The sequence below is a fragment of the Narcine bancroftii genome, chromosome 7 (assembly GCF_036971445.1).
Source record: "Narcine bancroftii isolate sNarBan1 chromosome 7, sNarBan1.hap1, whole genome shotgun sequence".
Classification (NCBI taxonomy): Eukaryota; Metazoa; Chordata; class Chondrichthyes; order Torpediniformes; family Narcinidae; genus Narcine; species Narcine bancroftii.
In genome coordinates this window covers 15,662,224-15,684,487 of record NC_091475.1, presented here as the reverse complement: position 1 = coordinate 15,684,487, position 22,264 = coordinate 15,662,224, and the positions used below count along the sequence as shown (strand labels likewise).

The window sequence follows — 22,264 nt, the reverse complement described above, 5'->3', positions numbered from 1 at the left end:
GGATATAGTCTGATCAGATGCCTGCTACACAGGTGTCCTGAATGAGTTCATTTGTGTAGACCTCAGCAGTAACATCCCTTCAGCTGAAGGCTTGCCCAAGTTCATGTGGGACCCAAAGTATTCTTTGAGGGACTCACTGGGTTGTTGCTTGCAGGTGGCCAGATGTTGTCTTGGGTAAACTCATACCTTTCATTTTGTTCATTTTAGATTGGTCACAGTGTTTGAACTACCGAAAGAAAATAGACACACACACACCGAGAGCAGTTCAGTTTATACAAGTCTTTATTACTAATCTAAAGTTGAATTCACACTACAATATGCAACCCCTTCCCAATTATACTTATCAATGCCTGGACTGGTCCCAACTGCCAAAGCGAGGCAACGACTGCACACATGTAGTACATTGTCGGGGCGCCGGTAGCAGCTTCTCTACCTCCCTTGACCAGGACGTTAGCTGGAGTCTTGAAGTTCTTCTTGCTGAGAGATGTAGCCACCTCTTCCAGAGTCTCTCTCTTCAGCAGTGGGACCATGGCTTATACCACCCCAAAAGTTGTTTACCTCAAATCCTATCTCTTTGAACAAATGGTTTATTATCTTCCTCTTGCTGAGAGATGTTGCCACCTCTTGGAGAGTCTCTCACTTCAGCAGTGGGACCATGGCTCATATCACCCCAAAAGTTGTTTACCTCAAATCCTATCTCTTTGAACAAATGGTTTAATTATCTTCAAGGTCTCCTGACAGTCTGCGACCAACAAATGTAAACTGCTCTGGGCCTCATAAGTGTAAATTAGATAATGTCTTCCTATTCAACTGCATCCTGGGCCCCATGGTGGGTGTTTACTAAATATGCTTCCTGGGCTCATGGTGGAATTTAGATTATGTCTGCTGATTCTAAAAAAAAACAAGCAAGTTCTCAGCCTTGCAGTAAAAGAGACAGTTTAAATCTTCCATTACAGATGTCTTGCATAGACTGCATTTGTCCTGGGCCTATACCAGCTTTGGAGCATGTTCATGGTCTCCTCGTACATCCTGCAGCCCCTGTAGGTGCGGTGGCCAAAATGTGATCGTAGCAGGTGTAGCTTGTTGTTGTCAGAACCCAGGGCTTGTGCAGAGGTGTGCAGAAAGTCATTAAAACAGAGTAGCCAGACCTCGAATCCGACTGGAGTTTTGGGTGATTGTGGATCTAGCTTGTCCAGCCTCAGCAACTTGTCTATTGTGGTAAAAAAAACTTTATGGTAATTAAATTGATGCACTGTCAATAAACACCAAAAGACTGGAGTTATTTTATGACAGGCTTTTATTACCATAAGACCAGTCATATTTTTCCCCCAAAATAAACTTTATTTGCAATAAGTTATGTAGAATACAAGACCAAAAGCTATTCCAAACTTTACATTCATAATCTCAATCCTACTGAGTAAGATATTTACAAACTTTTACATGTTATCAGTTATCTCATATCGAGTATGTTATTTATAGTACATAAAAAACTATTCTGAAAGTCATCTCATCAATGTATGTACATTCCATGTTTAAAATTGTTGCCTTAATACTCAGTCACCACACCTATGGCATCTTATTGTTTCTTCCCCCACCATACCATTAGTTTAAGGAGCTTCCCCTCAGTGTCAGCCCCTCAGAGCCCGGCAATGGGAGGGGAGAGGCTCTAAACAATGCACTTTCTCCACAGTGACCTGGTGTTGGCTGAAACAAGCCTCAGCGCATCCCTCAGCACGTAGTCTTGCAGCCTGGAATGTGCCAGGTGGCAGCATTCCCTGACCGACATCTCAGGATGCTGAAAGACCACAGGTTTCGGGTCAACCAAAGCGTGTCCTTTACCGAGTTGATGGTCTTCCAGCAGTTCTAGACATTGGACTCAGAGTGGGTCCTTGGGAACAGTCCATAAATCAGGGAGTTCTGTCACGCTGTCGCTAGGGATGAACCATGACATCCCTCTCCACACTCTCCTTGTGAATTTGCATATGGCAAAGAGGTAGGCGATGGTCTCCACCCCACCGCAGCCATCCCAAGGACAGAGTGCGTTGAGGGTGATATTCTGATCATACAGGAAGGATCTCACTGGGAGGGCACCTCTCACCGACAGCCAAGCCCAAGTCCTGATGTTTTTTAGAGAGCTCTGGGGATGAGGAGTTCTGCCAGATCTAGGCAGTCTGCTCTGGAACCATCCCACTGGATCCGTCAAGTCCTCTTCTTTCAGTTTCTGCAGGACATTCTAATGACCCTGTAGTCAAAGATGTTGTCCTGGAAGAACTTTTCCAAGGATAGGTAGTGCGGCACTGTCCAGCTAACTGGAACGTTGCGCAGCAGCCAGGCTATGCCTATACTTCGCAACACCTGCGACTGGTAGAACCTCAGCAAGTAGTGGCTCTTGATGCCCTCGTCCCTTGGTTCCACGCACAAAGATGGTCATTAGGATGAGTGCCATGTTGGGTACACCCTTGCCCTCATTTTCCCGTAACTTGCGCATGGGCGCTTCTTCCAACCCTGTCCATTTTGGAGCCCTAAATGAATCGGAACACTGCTCTGGTAATTGTCCAGGCACAGGTGCAGGGGATAGACCACACCTGCGCCACATACAGCAGCACCGAAAGCACCTCACACCTGATGACCAAGTGTTTTCCTATTATCAAGAGGGAGCACCCGTGCCCCACAGTCCCAATTTTTGGCAGACCTTAGCAATCCACTCCGTCCAATTCTTCGTGCATGCCTCAGCCCCTCCAAACCAGATCCCCAGGTGAAGGGAATGGTGGACTGGTCAGGCCAGTTACCGATAAGCATTGCCTCGCTCTTCTTTTGGTTGACCCTGGCACCCGAGGCAGACTCAAATTGTCTGGTCCATCTCCAGACAGATCACATGTCCAAAAAGAAGATAGCAACATCGTCCATGTCCAGGGAAGCCTTGACCTGGGCGCCTCTGCTACCTGGCAGAGTGCGTTGAGGGTGATGTTCTGATCATACAGGAAGGATCTCACTGGGAGGGCTCCTCTCACCGACAGCTAGGCCAAGTCCTGATGTTTTTTAGAGAGCTCTGGGGATGAGGTGTTCTCCTCTTCATGCCCTCGTCCTTCCTGATGGCTTGGGCAAAGGACTCGACAAGTCGGGCTCGACAAGTCGGGCTCGACAAGTCGGGCTCGACAAGTCGGGCTCGACAAGTCGGGCTCGACAAGTCGGGCTCGACAAGTCGGGCTCGACAAGTCGGGCTCGACAAGTCGGGCTCGACAAGTCGGGCTCGACAAGTCGGGCTCGACAAGTCGGGCTCGACAAGTCGGGCTCGACAAGTCGGGCTCGACAAGTCGGGCTCGACAAGTCGGGCTCGACAAGTCGGGCTCGACAAGTCGGGCTCGACAAGTCGGGCTCGACAAGTCGGGCTCGACAAGTCGGGCTCGACAAGTCGGGCTCGACAAGTCGGGCTCGACAAGTCGGGCTCGACAAGTCGGGCTCGACAAGTCGGGCTCGACAAGTCGGGCTCGACAAGTCGGGCTCGACAAGTCGGGCTCGACAAGTCGGGCTCGACAAGTCGGGCTCGACAAGTCGGGCTCGACAAGTCGGGCTCGACAAGTCGGGCTCGACAAGTCGGGCTCGACAAGTCGGGCTCGACAAGTCGGGCTCGTAGTCCCTCTGCTAGCCCTATTCCAGGACTTGTACTGAGGGAGGGACTGGGCGAAATCGCCTTTATTGGGGAATGGGAAGGGGAGGAGGTACACAGCATTGAATAATGGAATCTGATTGGATAAAACAATCATTGCCACATGTTTGTATCCAATTGCTACTCCAGGGCGATTGGCTAAAGCAGGCTCGGGGAGGGGCGGGGAAAGAGAAATTTCACTCTACGTCTGCGCTCTTGACTGCAATAGATCTGAATTGAATGATTCAGTCTGCTCTTTCCAGGCGTAGAAACCTCGGTGGCGCGGCTGTGTAACCATGTCGACGATCCGAAGCCGAGTGGCGGTGGTGAGCGGCTCCAACAAGGGCATCGGGCTGGAGGTGGTGCGGGCTCTCTGCCGCCAGTTCGACGGCGACGTCTTCCTGACGGCCCGGGACCAGGGCCGCGGGGAGCAGGCGGTGCAGAAGCTGCAGCAGGAGCAGCTGAAGCCGCTTTTCCACCAGCTGGACATCGACGATCCACTGAGCATCCGAAAGCTCCGCGAGTTCATGCTGAAGAACTACGGAGGCATCGATGTCCTGGTCAACAACGCCGGCATCGCCTTCAAAGTGGCGGACACCGCCCCGTTCGGAGTCCAAGCTGAAGTGACCATGAAAACCAACTTCTTCAGCACCAGGGAGATGTGCACCGAACTCCTCCCCATCGTCAAGCCTCTGGGTGAGCAGCTTTGCCGTAGTGATTATCACATAAAGTTCCAGAGGGCTGCATTAGTTGCCTTTATTTTTGATTGGACTACATTCATTTTGTGCTTTCTCCTTTAGACGTCCCTCATTTTTCTGACCATTTAATGCATTTTCTGCAAAGCTTCACCATTGTATTCCAGTCGCCACGACCCCTCCAGAACGCTGCTGAATACTTGACCCCAGGCCAAAAATAAAAATGCATTACTGGAGATACTTTGATGAAGGGCTCAAAGCCCTATCTGTCTTTGCTATCTAAAGTACGCTGTTAGACCTGCAAAGTTTCTCCAACATTGTGTTTTTACATCTGTGGTGATATGCAAGTACACCATGAGGTCATCCCGGTGACCTTGTATATAAAGCAGTCCTGAGCTACAGTCTAGACTTCCAGGTTAATCTTGTAGAGAGACAAGACCTCTTAGTGTACATATTAGTTTATTAAATTATACTCTCACTGCTGGTGTGGTTATTGTCAGTACAATACAGTAGGAGATTGCAGATTTTAGTGTCCTACCCCTCCCTTGCTCTCTGCCCTATTTTCCTTGGCTAAGTTTTTATCTTTGCTAATCCTTAGCAAATATACGGCATGAAACCATGCAATTGTGAAATGACCTTTGATAGAACCATGATTAACTGCTAACTGTCTTCTTGGATCATTTATTGCAGCACCAATATATTTGTGTAATTGGGAGACACAGATCTGTGTTAAATTCATTAAAATTATAGTTAAAAACTCAGCCTCCAGTGCACACATTTATTGGGAAACACCTAATATTTTCTCATTCAAATGTATAACCTCTAAAACATTAAACTGGTAACAGATCTCATGGATATCACTTCAATTTTATGTGCTTGACTTTTATGTTGGTTTTAAATGTTTTAAATCTTTAATGCTTTCAGTTTGACTGCTTCTGTGTTGTTACTGATGATTGATTCGGCTTCATGAGTAAAATGATATTACGCTGGTACTGTTTGTACAAAACTTTTTCACTGTAACTTCATACTTTGGGGTTTTGACGACTACCATTTTTTTCAGAATGCAAAACAATTTTTTTTCTACTGTATCTCCATTCTTGTGACAATAAATTTGGTTCATAAGATAAAATCAAACTATATTGTTCTCAAATCAGGTCAAATGAGACAGGATCCATATGCCCTTGGCTGATTTGAGACAGTCAACATGACTGCATTGGAAAATGGGGCAGCCCAGTTCGCACAACGCTGTTACAGCACCACTGGAAGTTTGTATGTTCTCCCTGTGTCTGTGTGGGTTTTCCCTGGGAGCTCAGATTTCCTCCCACCCTTCAAAATGTACCGTGGTTGTGGTGTAATTGGGCGGCACGGGCTCATGGCTGAAAAGGCCTGTTACCATGCTGTATATTTAAATTAAATCATGACTTTTGATTTTGTTTGAAAACTTCTCTGGAGGATTGATAAGGGCAGGGTGGTAAATGTTAAATGCATGGATTTTAGTAGGTCTTTTGACCAGGTGTGGTGGGTAAGCTCACTTGGGTGAGCTAACCCATTGGATGCACAATTGGTTTGGTGGTAGTGGAGGCTTTTCAAAACATTGGCCAATGGCAAGTGATATGCTGCAGGGATAGGTGCTAGCTACTGCTGTTCGTCATTTATATTATTGATTTGGATGAGAATGTAGTTGGCAAGATTGGTAAGTTGGTGACATAAAATCTTTTTAAAACGATACAACATGGTAGAAGGCCCTTCCAGCCCATGAAACTCTGCTGCTCAATACACCCAATTAACTTGCCAAACCTCATAGGCTTTGGAGAGTGGAATGAAACTGGAGCATCTGGGGATAAGCCCTCACATATCAGAGAATATGCAAACTCTTTACAGAGAGTGTCAGATTTGAACCACTATAATAATGTTGCTATTAGATCGATGATATAGTAGACAGTGAAGTGAAAATCTGATTACAATAAGATTTAGATGAACTGGGAAAGTGGAATGGTATATTCTGAGAAGCACCTTTCACACAGAGGGTGGCAAGTCCAAGGAATGAGCTGCCAGAGGAAATGGTTGAATATTTAAAGGACATTTAGTCATGAATAGGAAAAGTTCAACAGGATATGGGTTGAATACAGGCAAACAGAACTGGCTTGTTTGGCATGGGTCAAAGAACTCTATTTGTTAAATGTCTGTAATTAGGAAAGTCAAAATAGGATTAAGTGAATGGAAAAGACAATCTCTCGTTCGATTGTGAATGTTCATTGTATCCAATTTTTTAAAAAAAAACTTGCAGGGAGAGTGGTGAATGTATCGAGCCAATCTGGCACTGGAGCACTGAAGAATTGCAGCTCAGAACTCCAAGAGAAATTCCGCAGTTCTACGATCACCGAGGAAGAACTGGTGAAGTTGATGATGAAGTTTGTTGAAGATGCTAAAAATGGGGTACACGCTGAACAAGGCTGGCCTTCCTCAGCCTATGGGGTGACAAAGCTGGGTGTTACAGTCCTGTCAATGATCTACGCCCGAAGGCTGAGCAAAGAAAGGCCAGCCGACAAGATCCTCTTGAATGCTTGTTGTCCTGGTTGGGTGAAAACTGATATGGCAGGTCCCAATGCCCCTGGCACTGCAGAAGAAGGTGCTGTGACCCCAGTTTATTTAGCCCTTCTAGCAGCAGGTGCAGAAGCCCCACATGGAGAGTTTGTGTACAATAAAATTGTTCAGGAATGGTAAACCAGCAGGGTGAAGCAAAGGGCACTAAAAATAAATGGAGAGTACAAAGTTTTAAGGATATTCTTTATTTACTAACTCAGATCCTTTGATTCATACTGATTTATAACTTTGTTTACTCAATTCATTTGCCTTGATTTTTCAATAAAGATTAATCATTTAATCCTACCTATTGTGGTTTTATTCTTTTCTCTGGAGACAGTACCAGGAAGCAATTCTTCAAGGCAGTAAAGGAAATGGATTAGCAGCTCAGATTCTCAAGGCACTGAGCTATGTTTGCACATGTATGTGCATGTACTTTTGAAAAACCATGACAATGAAGTATGCCAGTGAGCTTGTGTGAGACATCTAATGTCATGAAGAAACTTTGGTTTAATTTCAATTAGATCTTTCTTCATTGCTTAAAAACCTTTGAACTAATCATAAAGCATTAATTCAATTTGTTCATGCTACTCTTTCCTGCAGCATCTGTGTTCTATGTTTTATTCCTGATAATCCAAAATCACTCCCTGAGCACATGGTGGGGGCAAATACTCTTGTAACATTCAAGAAGAACCCAAACAACCACTTGAATAAGCAAGGTATTGAATACTACAGACAAAAAACTGAATTGAATAATGACCAGGTAAATGGAATTAGTGCGTGGGTTTGTGTGTTACAAAACTGGAAAAGGTGCAGTAAAGATTCACAACAATGATAGGTTTTGATTGTTACTTACTAGAGTGTAGGGGATTGAGGGTGGCAGATTTTCAAAAGGGGGCCTGAAGGGAATATCTTTCATGCAGAGTGATGAATACATAGAGTGAGTTTCCAAATTAATTTTTAAATTTTATGACACTCTTGTTTTCAATCTATAAATACCTTAACACCAGAGGCAGTCCCTCATAATCTACCAGAAATTGAATTAGATAGAGGGGGAGGCTCGATGGTGGTGTGAAATACACAAATGTGCTAGAGAAACTCAGCAGGTCACGCAGCATCCACGGGAAGAAAAGGGTAACCAGCGTTTGGGCCTGCCTGGGTCCTGTGTCAGGAGTAAGGAAAAAAAACAGGCCAACACCCAAATAAAATAGTGGGGGGAGGAGGAGAGAAAGGGGAAGAAACACAGGCTAACAGGTAAGAGGTAACAGGTGGAAGAGGAAAAAACTAAGACCTGATATGGGAAGAGAGTAGAAGCTTGTCCAGACATAATGGCCAAAAGCATTCATAGGAGATAGATGTGTTAATAATATTTTGAGCTTGAGCCCCTCTTCAAAGTACTGTATAAGCAAAAACAAAAAACAGGTGGATGTCTCAATAGAGAGAAAGGGAAGAATGGGAGGGGAAGGAGTCCAGACCAACAAACAAGAGGAAAGGTGAGAAGTGATTTTTGGTCCTGTGAAAGGAGAGGGAAGAGAAAGCTAAAACTAGGCAGGGGTCGGCAACCTTCAGAATTAAAAGAGCTATTTGGGCCTGTTTCCCATCAAATAAAACCCATCTGGAGCCACAAAATCAGCTTGATCCCTAAAATTAAGAAAAGACTGCATATATAGTTTCATTACACTTATAACAAATTATAGTCCTTACATACATAGCATATTTATGAAATAAAGGAACTACAAACATAAAACAACTGACATTTTGTTTCTGTTTGTAACAAAGCACATATAAGTTTCAAATAAAAATACATAATACAGGCCTGGTTGAGTCCATCCCTTAGTTGTGGAATTTTAAAAAAAAATTTGCTTTAATTAAAAAGAGCAAACAAAAAAATGCCGGTGTGTACTTTATTCTGAAGGTTGCCGACATCTGTTGATTTCCTCAGTCGCGTAGCTACAGCAGCCAACCGCCAACCTAAATATAAATCACAACTACATCAGTTCAGGCTCCAATTTCAAAATGTATATTTGCAAAATAATAACTCATTCAATTATTTATTTCACCAGATTAATATGATTTCTGCTCCTGAACCTCACTGCACAGCTGATCATTATCAGGGCTGTAAGATATCACTTTGATCTTCATGCAAGATTGCATGACGTCATCCGTGAGGCGCTAGCTTTTTATGTAGTTCATGCTGGAGAAAACCTGCTCACATAAGTCTGTGGATCTGAAGATCGACAGGACTCCGAATGCATATTTTTTTCATGTTCATATAAGAGTCGGGAATTGAATTCCATGTTTAGAATACGCTTGACCGGTTTGGGGAGGTTTTCAATTTCACTCCATTTGTGCTTCTGAGCAAGAATGAGTTATATCTTCAAGATCAGCTGTCAAGCTTCTGAACTTAGACATCCATAAGTCTTATATCAGCCAGTTAGATCTCAAGATCAGGTTGACTTACATCTGTAAATGCAGTCATATTCAACAGGGATAAATCGATGTTTAGAGGAGTGACAGGGAAGGACAAAGTATTTTTCCTCTCTGAACTCACAGCATCTTTCCCCAAACGCAGTTTGCATTGCCTCCTTTTCCCTGAAGACTTTTGTTCAGCATTTTAAGGTGCACGGTCACATCCACCACAAAGTACAGCTTTTCCAGCCCATCTGGCTGTTTTAGCTCCGGAAAGGTGAGCCCTTTACTTTCCAGGAAAGTTTTTACAAGCTCCAGGCACGCTGCAAACCACTTCGGCATCTCCCCTTTGGACAGCCACCAGACATTATGCTTACAATTTCTTCCAATAATGAACTGAACTGTCTGTGGTTTAATTCTTTTGCCATTATTTTGTTCACTATCTGTGTGACAAGATTCATTACTTCTGTGCATTCCAGAGGAAACGTTTGAGTGCACAATGCCTCTTGATGCAGTGAAACATCAGCAGTTTTCCATCTAGCGACTTCTGAATTAGTCCCAAACCCCTTCTGTGCTCCTGTCATACATGGTACCCCATCAGTAGCCACTGACACTCCCCCCATGTTGGGCCTTAAAGTGGTATCAACTCAATGATTTCTTCTTGTGGCCCTGCAGAATTCACATATCTGCATAATTGCGCTATTTGCTGAATATCACATACATCAGGTTGGAACAAGAGAGCATAAGGGTAAGGGAGCAAAACTTTAGGAAAAATGTTATGATGATACTGCTTCACTCAGCGTGGTGGCAGAATGGAATGAGTTTCCAGAGATCGTTGCGGCAGAATCCTGTCTGTCATTTAAGAGAAGGTTGAATGTGTACTTGGATATGAGGGGGTTGGGGAGTTATGGGCGGAGAGTGGGAAGTGGGGGGGGAGTACTAGTGGAGGTGTTCTAGTGAACTGGTGCGGACTCGAAGCGCCGTTATGGCCTGTTTCCGCGCTGTAAACGGTTATATGGTTGTTTTTGAAGTCTGAGAATAGATGTTCTGATATCTTGATAACCAATTTCCCCATCTGTGAACGGCTCACCGTGCCTGGCCACAAAACTACCTGAATTTGCAGATTTCGTCGGAGTTCTTTATTGGGATTGATGCATGGTTAGCTTACCGTGGTGGGGATGGGGAGGTATGGGGATGGGGAGGGGGGTGGGGGTTGGGATGGGGAGGGGGATGGGGAGGGGGAGGGGGGTGGGGATGGGTCACGCCGGGTGGCAACAGGCAATGCATACAGTGGTATCAACCACTATAGGGCTGTGACGCAAATTTTAATTGACGTTTTAATGTTACAAGATCACCTTAATCCTCGAAATTAATAATTATTGTATTGATAAAACTTTTAAAAAAATTAAATAAAATAGACATTTACTGTGGTTTCCACGGCAGAGGGATGAGAGAGAGCCGCGGACTGCAGACCCCTGAACGAGGGGACCGGAGGCGGAAATGACGTAGACGGCAGAGGCCCGAACGGAAATGGCTTCCACCACGGTGTCCGCAGACTTTCATGCACGTGATTTCCACGGCAGAGGGATGAGTGAGAGACGCGGGCTGCAGACCCCTGAACGAGGGGACCGGAGGCGGAAATGACGTAGCGGCGGAGGCCCGATCGGAAATGGCTTCCATCATGGTATCCGCAGACTTTCATGCACGTGGTTTTCCTTTGAACATAGTTTATATCGAATAAAGTTTAATCCTTCTGAGGGGTGTCTTTACCCCCCCCCACAGGCGCTGCGGCGGGAAACCTGCCGAGTTCATCCAGCCCAGCGGCCTCCGCTTTCGCGTCGGGGCCGCCCAGACGTCGGCGCGCATGCGCCTTCCCGCCCGGCAGGCTCGATTCCAAAGCCCCGCCTCCGCGCGCGCGTTCTCAGGAAGAGCCGAACATGACCGGCAAGCGAGTGGCGGTGGTGAGCGGCTCCAACAAGGGCATCGGGCTGGAGGTGGTGCGGGCTCTCTGCCGCCAGTTCGACGGCGACGTCTTCCTGACGGCCCGGGACCAGGGCCGCGGGGAGCAGGCGGTGCAGAAGCTGCAGCAGGAGCAGCTGAAGCCGCTTTTCCACCAGCTGGACATCGACGATCCACTGAGCATCCGAAAGCTCCGCGAGTTCATGCTGAAGAACTACGGAGGCATCGATGTCCTGGTCAACAACGCCGGCATCGCCTTCAAAGTGGCGGACACCGCCCCGTTCGGAGTCCAAGCTGAAGTGACCATGAAAACCAACTTCTTCAGCACCAGGGAGATGTGCACCGAACTCCTCCCCATCGTCAAGCCTCTGGGTGAGCAGCTTTGAAATCAAACGCTCGGTCCCAAGTGCAGAGCCTCTGGCGACTTTTGGGTCGGGGGGGGTCCAAGTGCAGAGCCTCGGGCGACCTTTGAGTCGGGGGTCCAAATGCAGAGCCTCTGGCGACCTTTGGGTCGGGGGGGTCCAAGTGCAGAGCCTCGGGCGACCTTTGAGTCGGGGGTCCAAATGCAGAGCCTCTGGCGACCTTTGGGTCGGGGGGGGTCCAAGTGCAGAGCCTCGGGCGACCTTTGAGTCGGGGGTCCAAATGCAGAGCCTCTGGCGACCTTTGGGTCGGGGGGGTCCAAGTGCAGAGCCTCGGGCGACTTTTGGGTCGGGGGGGTCCAAATGCAGAGCCTCGGGCGACCTTTGAGTCGGGGGTCCAAATGCAGAGCCTCTGGCGACCTTTGGGTCGGGGGGGTCCAAGTGCAGAGCCTCGGGCGACCTTTGAGTCGGGGGTCCAAATGCAGAGCCTCTGGCGACCTTTGGGTCGGGGGGGTCCAAGTGCAGAGCCTCGGGCGACTTTTGGGTCGGGGGGGGTCCAAATGCAGAGCCTCGGGCGACCTTTGGGTCGGGGGGGTCCAAATGCAGAGCCTCGGGCGACCTTTGGGTCGGGGGGTCGTGAGCAAGTCGGTGTTGTGCGGCCGCAGCATCATGGTGCCACCTGACAGCAGGAAATATAAAAGCAAAAGTGCATGAAGAGTAAGGCACTTTCTTTGGTTCCTTGGTAAAACAGGATTCTGTGGACGCCGGTGGTTAAGTTGGGGTGGGTGGGGAGGGGGAGGGGGGAGGGGGGAGAATGCTGGAGAAACTCAGGTCAGACAGCAAAGGTAAAGATCCATCCCCAACGTTTCGGGCTGGAGCCCGAGATTCGGTTCCTTGATCATTCTGATGGCAGAGGGGAAGAAGCTGTCTCTGTGCTGCCTTTCGGCTCGTTTGTGCACATGGTGGCGGGAACTCGGGGCGGGGGGGGGGGCGGTGGGGGGTTGGATGGCGCCAAGCCGTGCGGTGTAACCACTTCTTGAGCCGGTTCAACAACACCCCGGCTGCCTGTCACTGGCTGCGCGGCGTTTCAGTCCCGCTCTCCGGTCGCACAGTGCGGAAGTGTGGGGGGGTCGGGATCTCTATGAGGGGGGGGGGGGTGGCTATTCGCAGGGCGATTGAGGAGGGGAGGGGGCGAACTGACTTTCTGCCCCTCTTTCGGCGTTACGTCCGGGCCTGTGCCTGTTGGAGAGGGAGCACATGGTGTGCGAAGGGTCGGTGGCCGAGTTCCGGGAATGGTGGGCATCCCAAGGGATTGCGTGTGTGATTGTGGCTGAAAATCGTGTTTTAATTTGACCTGAATACAGTGGAACAGAGAGGTGAAGGTGATTACTGCTTCTCGCAATTTTGGTTGGTTGTAGCTCTGTGTGTGTGGTTTGTGCCTTGGAATTTGGAGTTTTGAATAAAGTTTGTAGTTTTTTTTAAAAAAGTAGAGGAGCGGGCTTCCAGTCCTCCACGGGGTCCTACTGTCCATCGTTTACACCTTGGCGGGTAGCCAAGATCATGGAGGTTGAAAGGGACAGGTGCCGGGAAACTGAGGGGGGTGGGGGGGGGGTGCGAAAACATCACCTCGCCAATTAGGAGGTGCCTGGGATAAGACAGGGCAGGAAACATTGCTGGGGATTGGCTGATGGGAGGGGACCACGTATCAGGAACCAGTCCTTATCAGGGGCTCAACAGTGGATAGGATCTTGTCAGTCATTTCAATTTGATGTGCTTTTAGTCTGGGTCAATGGCACTGTCCAGAAATCTCAATCCTAAAACCAGTACCTGTACAACAAAGCAATTTATACAAGAAGGACTTTCTGATGCTAATGTTCATGAATTTTAGTCCTTTGCAGTGCAAGATGGTCCAATGAAAGATGTTTCAACATTTTCAATATGTAATAACAAGGCATTTACAATAAAGAACATTAAATGCTAAATTGGATCATAAAAATAAAAAGTAAACGTGTTTGGAAATTAACATCTTAGGACCACTCATTTGCACTCTGAATTTCAAATGTAATTATCTTTTTAATCTGATCATGATTAAGTTACTTCTCATCAGCAAAATCTGACTAAAGTACAGAAAAGTCATAGTATTCTTATTCACAGAAACACACCCTTTGGCCCACCTTGTTCTCGGAGACCAAGCTGGTCCCATTTGCGCGCATTCAGCCCATATCCCTTTAACCGTCTCCTATCTTTGTATCTGTCTTTTTAATATAATAATTATCCCACTGCTATCATTTTCCCCTGGCAGCTCATTCCATGTACTCACCACCCTCTGTGTGAAGAAGGTGCCCCTCCGATCCTTTTTAAATCTTTGCTCTCACCTTAAATCTGTGCCCTGTAATTTTAGGCTCACCAACTGTGGTGGGGGGGGGGGGGGGGGTGGAGGATATGGCTATTTACCTTATCTACTGATTTTGTAAACCTCTACAAGGTTTCCTGCCCTGCCCCCACCCCAAACTCTTTGCTCCAGGGAGAAAAGTCCCACCACCTTCCAGCTTCATGATATCCTTCACTGGGTGACCAAAACTGCATAACGGACCAAATGCAGTCTCATTATTGTTCTGTGCATTTGCTTTGTGACTTCCCTGCTCCTGCACTCAATGCAAAGTCTGGAGTGAAAACAAAGATGGGTGTTTCCCAAAAATGAATTTCAGGTTATCAATTGATTTACTTCAATTACATTTAATTATCTGTTCAGTATGCACATTCTTCTGCTTTAAATGCAACAAATTTATGGGCTATTTGATCAATTTTGCTGTATGCATTGAAATAAATGTTGAATTTGCCCTTACTAAAATATTCCACAACAAAAATATAATGTTCGATTAAGACAAAAATAATTGTACAAGTTTACATTGGTTAAACAAAAGTGTCTATGTTTATGCTTGAGTGGTTGTATGAGAGGCAATGGGTATTTTGCCAGCATGTTGAGCCCTTTAATTTATTTTATGAATCAACTTAATATCAGCAAGGGGACATGATCATTGCAAATACTAGGTTTGCATAAATGTGGGGGACTTTGATGTTTTTAAATTGAATCTGACATGTTTTCAAAGCAATTTTTTATTGACAAAAATGTAAAAATGCCAACAATTAATATGAAAATTATGATTTTGTATATAGTGTGATCCATGCTGTTTGAAATGCAGCTTCCTGAACCTTGCATTATGTTGAAGACTTGCTGGTTAACTGGTCACATAAGATTTATAAAGATGCTACTTTCTCGGCCTTTATTTCTGTAAAAAAAAACTGGATAGGATCAAGAACTTCAAATTCCTTGGTGTCAACGTCTCCGAAGATCTGTCCCGGAGCCTCCATGTCGATGCGATCTGGAAGAAGGCTCACCAGCGGCTATACTTGGTGCAGAGTTTGAGGAGATTCGGTATATCACCGAAGACTTGTAAACTTGTACAGATATACCGTGGAGAGCATTCTGGCTGGTTGCATCACTGTCTGGTACGGAGATGCCAGCGCTCAGGACAGGAAATAAAAACTCCAGAGGGTTGTTAACTTGGCCTGCGACATCACAGACACCAGTCTTCACTCCATCGAGGATATCTACAAAAGGTAGTGTCTTGGGCAAGCAGCCTCTATCCTCAAAGTCCCCCACCACCCAGGCCATGCTCTCTTCACTCTGCTACCATCGGGAAAAAGGGTCAGGAGCCTGAATATGAGCACTCAGTGGCACAAGGACGGCTTCTTCCCTGCTGTCAGCAGATCCCTGAATGAACAATGAACCTCAAGCACTGCCTTACTTTGATTTTTTTCTTGCACTATTTATTTATTTAGCCAGGTGGTTTATATTAAATATTTGCACTGTGAAACTGCTGCAAAACAACAAATTTCATGACATGTTCATGACTTTGACCAGGATTGGTGAGGGTGGCTCTGGCGAGCATACAGAAGGGAGATAGAAAGGTTGGCTGAATGGTGTACCTCTCACTCAATGCCCCCGATAAACAAGAAGCTGATTGTAGACTTTAGGAAGGGAAAAACCAGAGGTGTACAATGCAATGATATTTGGGGGATCAGAAATGGAGAGGGTGAGCAAATTTAAATCCCTGGGAGTCACCATCTCAGAGGACCTTTCCTGGACCCACTAACATCATCGTGAAGAAAGCATGTTAGCGCCTTTACTTCCTCAGGTGTTTGCAGAGGTTCGGTATGTCATCGGAAACTTTGGCAAACTTCAATGGAAAGTGCTGACCAGCTGCTTTACCGCCTGGTTTGGGGGGGGGGGGGGGGAGAGAGGAGCACCAATTCCACTGAGTGGGTATCACTCCATGATACACTGCTGTAATGGAGGATTTAGACCAGCTTATGCAAGAAGGGATGCATCAGAAGACATAATCTAAATTCCAATATGGGGCCCAGGGATGCTGTTGAATATAGGAAGACATAATCTAATTTACACCATGAGGCCCAGAGATGCAGTTGTCTTTTGTTGGTCACAGCAGCATCATAAAGACATAGTCTTGTGCTCCTGCTAATCTGGCTTAACAGTTGCTTTGATGCCAGCAATTGGATTTGTAATGTTGAGGACGTTCCGAGGGAGTTGCCCGTGGGGGGGACACAGCCCGATGTATCCACTAATATATCTGATATGGTTCAGTATTTTTCAAAATCTGTTCGTGAGCTTCAGCGTCTGGGTATTGTGGCCCACAAGGATAGTTTGAGCCTTGATTGAAATCCTTTTTCATGGTTCGCTGGTACATTTGAGGGATTGGACCACAATATTCTCCGTTGGTTGCTCGCATTATTGCTTATTTTTGTGATTATTATAATTTTAGTTTCTCTTTTCCGTTCCTTCTGTACTCAAATGCTTGTAAGGTCTCGTAAGTGACAGGCTGCGACCAAGGAGTGGAATGTAATGGAGGATTTATACCAGCTTATGCAAGAAGGGATGCAGTTGCATCAGGAGACATAATCTAAATTCCACCATGAGGCCCAGAGATGCAGTTGTCTTTTGTTGGTTGCAGACTGTCAGGAGACCTTGAAGATATTTAAATCATTTATTCAAAGAGATAAACTATGAGTAAACAATTTTTGGGTAATATAAGCCATGGTCCCGCTGCTGAAGTGAAGACTCTCTGAGGGGTGGGAACGTCTCTCAGCAAGAAGAAGAACTTCTAGAGTCCAGCTAACGTCCCAGTCGGGGGAGGTGGAGAAGCTGCTACCGGCGCACCGACAACCTACTACAAGTGTGTACAAGAGTCATTGCCTCGCTTCAGCAGTTGGGACCAGTCCAGGCGTTGATAAGTATAATTGGGAATGGCTTGCATATTGTAGTTTGAAATCAGCTTTTGAATTTGTAATAAACATTTGTATAAACTGAACTGCTCTCGGTGTTTCGGTAGCTCAAACACTGACCAATCTAAAACGAACAAAGTGAGAGGTACAAGTTTACCCAGGACAACTGCTGTCAGAGAGCAGCAGCAATCATCAAGGATCCACACCACCCACGACATGCTAATAACATCAGGAAAGCAGTATAGGTGCCACAAGTCTAGAAGCACCAGGTTCAGAAACAGCTGCCATCCATCCATTCAGTTTGTTTATATTTCTTTATTTCTTTACATTTCTCTCTTTTGTGGATGTGTTTTTTCTTGAGTACAAAAGATAATTGAGGTAAAACCTGAAAGTCGGCAGACTCTCTGGTTGGAGTTAAAAAACAATGCTGGAGAAACTCAGCTGATTAAACAGCCTACTCTGTGTAATATTGCTACGTAAAATACATAATTTGACCAGCTGAGTTCCTTTAACATTGTGTTTTTATTAGTTCCAGCCCAATTTTTGGTCCCATATTGCTTTCTAATTTTCCTTTATTCTTTCACCCCTCAACTGCTCAATTTCTACTTGTATTCATGATCTTTCTCAAAGCCCTTCAAACTCCACACAATTCCTCCAAGTGAAAGGTGCTTGAGCCCCCAAAAAAATGTTCTCTCTGCTTTTGGTGCCTGTTCTGAGTATTTCCAGTTGAACAAGTCCTGTGATTGTGCAATACTCAAAAGTGCCGATTAAAAATCAGCATCTGTAGGAAGAGCAGGTAATCAACACTTTGGGCCTTATCCCTTCATCAAGGTATGAACAAAAGCCAGTCAGGCCTCTGAGTAAAAATGTGGGGAGAGGAGAGCAGGGAGGGAGTGGCAGGGGAAGAGTGCAGGCCCACAGGTAGAAGAGAAAAAGCTTGAGTTGTGATGGGGGGGGGGTAACTCTTAAAGGAAAGAGAAGGAAGAGGGAGGGGAGCGAAGCGAGAGGAAAGGAGACACTGGGAAAGTAAAAGAGAAACTTGGTCTTGTTTCAATGTCAGATGTTTTTTATTACAGACCTCATTTGTAAGTTCTCCTTTTGTCCCTTTACCGGTAACAACACTTGTTTTATCTCTTTTAAAACTTCTAATAATTGATTTTTTTTTAAATAGTTTCTTTCTCCACTTATTCCATTTGCTTTGCTAAGTAGTGTATGATAATTAAGGGTAAGCGGAATGCAAGCCTCTTAAGTGTTTGAGCATTTAGGGGAAGTTATAACAACCAATTTTCCCTTGCAACCGCTGCAACCTTGCCTGCCTGTCCCGCATCGGACTTGTCAGTCACCAACGAGCCTGCAGCAGACGTGGACATACCCCTCCATAAATCTTCGTCCGCGAAGCCAAGCCAAAGAAGAAAGAAAGAAGATGAAGTGTGATGCCTGATGTGTGCAAGATCACAGGTTCAAGGAATGATTTGATTGTGATTGACATGAATAAGGAACTGTTGGTGAATAACTCAGCAGGATTTGTGTGGCAGCAGTTCTAACGGCTTCAGTAAATTGAGCCTATACTTTTGGAAGTTATGTTATTGTTGATTCTGAGGCTATTGCCATGGTTGATTATGCGGACAAGGAAGTATAATAGGAATTCACCATTTGTGTGAAATGAAATTGAATTTATTCTCTTGCAGTGTGATACATCTTTAAATAGTCTGCACAAGAGAGTTGTGGATAATGATTCTTGTATATTAAAGGTAGAAATAATTGCATTTTAGATTTTACACCCTTTTTTGTTTGTGATTTTGCTCAGTAATCTGCTTACTGTAAACTGATTTGTTTGTAGAAGAATTAGAGGGAACATAAAGAATTTTTTTTTCATTGAACCCTTCGCTTGAAAGTTTGGCAGAAGCAGACACTCGGTACTTGAGCAATACAAAGATGTGTCCTTTGCAAAACCATGATCTGCATTTGTAGAGCAGGAAAATGGAATGAAGCTGATTAGCTCTTTCTCTAGCATCAGAGATGTGATCTTAATGCAAAATAAATTGCTGTTGATTTCACAGTTTTCCTGCTCAAACTTGAAACGATTTCTTCCTATGAGAAAGTTTTCACAAAGAGGATATAATTAATGAAGGAGAAAACTGTTCAGTGTTTTGTTTTGTGTCCTTTATTAACCACTTAACATTTTCTGTAAAATCTGCAGGGAGAGTGGTGAATGTATCCAGCATGTGTGGCGCTAGAGCACTGAAGAATTGCAGCTCTGAACTCCAAGAGAAATTCCGCAGTTCTACGATCACAGAGGAAGAACTGGTAGAACTGATGAAAAAGTTTGTTGAAGATGCTAAAAATGGGGTACACCCTGAAAAAGGGTGGCCTTCTCATGCTTATGGGGTGACAAAGTTGGGTGTTACAGTCCTCTCAATGATCCTTGCCCGAAAGCTGAATAAAGAGAGGCCAGCTGACAAGATCCTCTTGAATGCTTGTTGTCCTGGTTGGGTGAAAACCGATATGGCAGGTCCCAATGCCCCTGGCACTGCAGAAGAAGGTGCTGTGACCCCAGTTTATTTAGCCCTTCTTGCAGCAGGTGCAGAAGCCCCACAGGGAAAGTATGTAACCAATAAAACTGTTCAGGAATGGTAAAAACTGCAGGATTCGATAAAAGGCACTTGGTAAAAATTGATGATTTCCCCGTTTCAAATATCATCCATAATTCTTGCAGATACTTTGCTTATTCAGTGAATTTATTAACCTTAAATTTGTTCAGAAAAAAATTAATAATTTCATCCTTTAAGTGACAAGAAAAGCAGGGCAGCAGAGGAATACGTTTTGTGGATTGATGTCATGGTTCTCTCATGAACATTGTGCCATTCGTGCAGATGTGAGTTGGTTTGTATTCACATTAGGGTCCCAAAATAGCAGCAGAAAATTAGGTCATTGATTTAGTATGTGACACAGGATACCATGATGAAATTCTGCTCTAATTTTAGTTGTGATTTTCCTTATTGCTTAAAACTTTTTTCCATACATTGTACTTGCGTATATGAAAATAAATTCTCATTATTTTAACTAATTTTAGTTTTAATTGCGTCTTTTCTCTGCCTCTCTCCCATTTTTCTGCTCCTCCAACCTGACCCTGTGGTATCAACAACCCAGTTGTGTTTGTGACCGTTTCCTGCCCTTGGGGATTAGGCTCCTGAACGGCATGTCCTATCAGATGTTCATCTTTTCCTCATTTAGACAGGTACATGGATAAGAATGGGAAAAGAGAATGGCATTTTGTCAAATGGCACTAGATCAGTTAGTCAACTACGGCAAGTAAGAATATTACTGTCTGTTTGCAATATCATGGTCATGCAACATAGACAAAGGTCCAGCTTGTCCATGCTGAACAATGTTTTAGTTCTGCACCCCTCCAAGCCCCTCCCATCCACATAATTATACAATTGTTTCATAAGGGAAGCTAACATACCTGGCACTGTCACTTTGGAAGCTTGTTTCATGTGCCCATCACCTTCTCAATGAATAAATGTTCGCTCAAGTCCCTTCTAAATCACATCCCTTCCACACCTTTATAGTTATGTCCTCTTGCTTTAGATTCTCCCACTTCAGGAAACAGACTGTCATTAGTCATCTTATCTATGCCCATCACGAGTTTTTAGACCTCAAAAAAGGATCCTCTCTCAATTTTGTGACCTTTTTCATTTTTTTGATAATCAAGGAATTTTTTGTTTGGATGGTTTCAGTAGAATGGAAAAAATAAATTCCTTGTTAATCTTTTGTTTCGAGTTCAAAGACAAAACCATAGAATTCTACAGCACAGAAAACAGGCCATTCAGCCCTAGTTTGTGCCAATCATTACACAAGCCCTGTTGACCTGCTCCCATTCCATATTCTTCCAGATCTCTCCCATCCATGTATCTATTCAATTTATTTGTAAAATTTAAGATCAAGCTTGCATTCACCACATTAGATGGCAGCTCATTCCACACTCCCAATTCTCTGTGAAGAACTTTCCCCTAATGTTGCCCTTAAATCTTTCCCCTTTCATCTTAAAACTATAACCTCTCATATTTATCTCCCCCAATCTAAGTGGAAAAAGCGTACTCTGTCTATACCTCTCGTAATCTTGTAAATCAAATCTCCCCTCATTCTTCTTCACTTCAAGGAATAAAGTCCTAATCTGTTTAACTCCAGTCCTGAAGATTCTGAAACATCCAAGTAAATCTCTGCACTCTTTCAATCTTGTTGATATACTTGTAGTTATGTGACCAGAACTGCACACAATATTCCAAATTTGGCCTCACCATTGTCTTAAATAACTTCAACATAACATCCCAATTCCTATACTCAATGGTTTGATTTATAAAGGCTAAGATGCCGAAAGCTTTCTTTACAATCCTGTTCATCTGCGACACCACCTTCGTAGAACAATGTATCTGTATTCCCAGATCTCTACCATACCATTTACTATGTATGTCCTACCTTGGTTTGCCCTTCCAAAATGCATCACCTCACACTTGTTTGCACTAAACTCCATCTGCCATTTTTTTTTGTGGCCTATTCTTCCAGTTGGTTCAGATCCCTCTGCAAGCTTCGAAAATCTTCCTTGCTGAACACAACACATCCTATCTTTGTGCCATCAGCAAACTTGCTGATCCAGTTTACCACATTATCATCCAGATCATTGATATAAACAACAAACAATGGTCCCAACACAGATCCCTGAGGCACACCCCCAGTCACAGGCCTCCAGTCTGAGAAGCAACCATACACTATCACTTCTGTTTTCTCCCACACAGCCAATTTGAATCAATTTCACAACCTCTCCATGGATACCCTAGTCGTTCAAATCATTTATATACACTAAAAATGTTAAATGATTTCATATGAAGACCAATATGTGAGTACATTTAGAACTATAGAACATTACAGCACAGAAACATGCTCCTTTTGCACTTCTCATCTGTGCCAAGCCATTTTTTTTTGCCTCATCCCACTGACCTGCACCCAGTCCATAGCCCTCCATACCTCTACCATCCATGCACCTGTCCAAATTCTTCTTAAATGTTTAAAATTGAGCCTGCATTCACCACTTCAGATGGCAGCCCCTTCCACACTCCCACCTCTCTGAAGAAGTTTCCCCCTAAACTTTTCCCCTTTCACTCTTAACCCATGTTCTTTGGTTTGTATCTCACCAACCCTCAGTGGAAAAAAGCCTTCTTGCATTTACTCTGTCTATACCCTTCATAATTTTAAATACTTCTATTAAATCTCCCCTCATTCTTTTATGCTCCAGGGAATAAAGTCATAAC

At 44.8% G+C, this 22,264-nt stretch overlaps 2 protein-coding genes across 2 annotated transcripts; both read left to right on the top strand.

Annotated features, from left to right (window-relative positions):
- The first annotated feature begins 3,818 nt into the window (after positions 1 to 3,818).
- LOC138738547 (carbonyl reductase [NADPH] 1-like) lies at positions 3,819 to 7,230 on the top strand. Its single transcript, XM_069888971.1, has 2 exons — positions 3,819 to 4,342; positions 6,629 to 7,230. Exons 1-2 carry the CDS (start codon positions 3,943 to 3,945, stop codon positions 7,063 to 7,065), a joined length of 837 nt encoding a protein of 278 aa, XP_069745072.1. The 5' UTR covers positions 3,819 to 3,942; the 3' UTR covers positions 7,066 to 7,230.
- Positions 7,231 to 10,995: 3,765 nt separating this feature from the next.
- On the top strand, positions 10,996 to 20,022 carry LOC138738548 (carbonyl reductase [NADPH] 1-like). Its single transcript, XM_069888972.1, has 2 exons — positions 10,996 to 11,664; positions 19,156 to 20,022. The coding sequence occupies exons 1-2, from the start codon at positions 11,271 to 11,273 to the stop codon at positions 19,590 to 19,592; spliced, it is 831 nt and encodes a 276-aa protein (XP_069745073.1). The 5' UTR covers positions 10,996 to 11,270; the 3' UTR covers positions 19,593 to 20,022.
- The last annotated feature ends 2,242 nt before the right edge of the window (positions 20,023 to 22,264 follow it).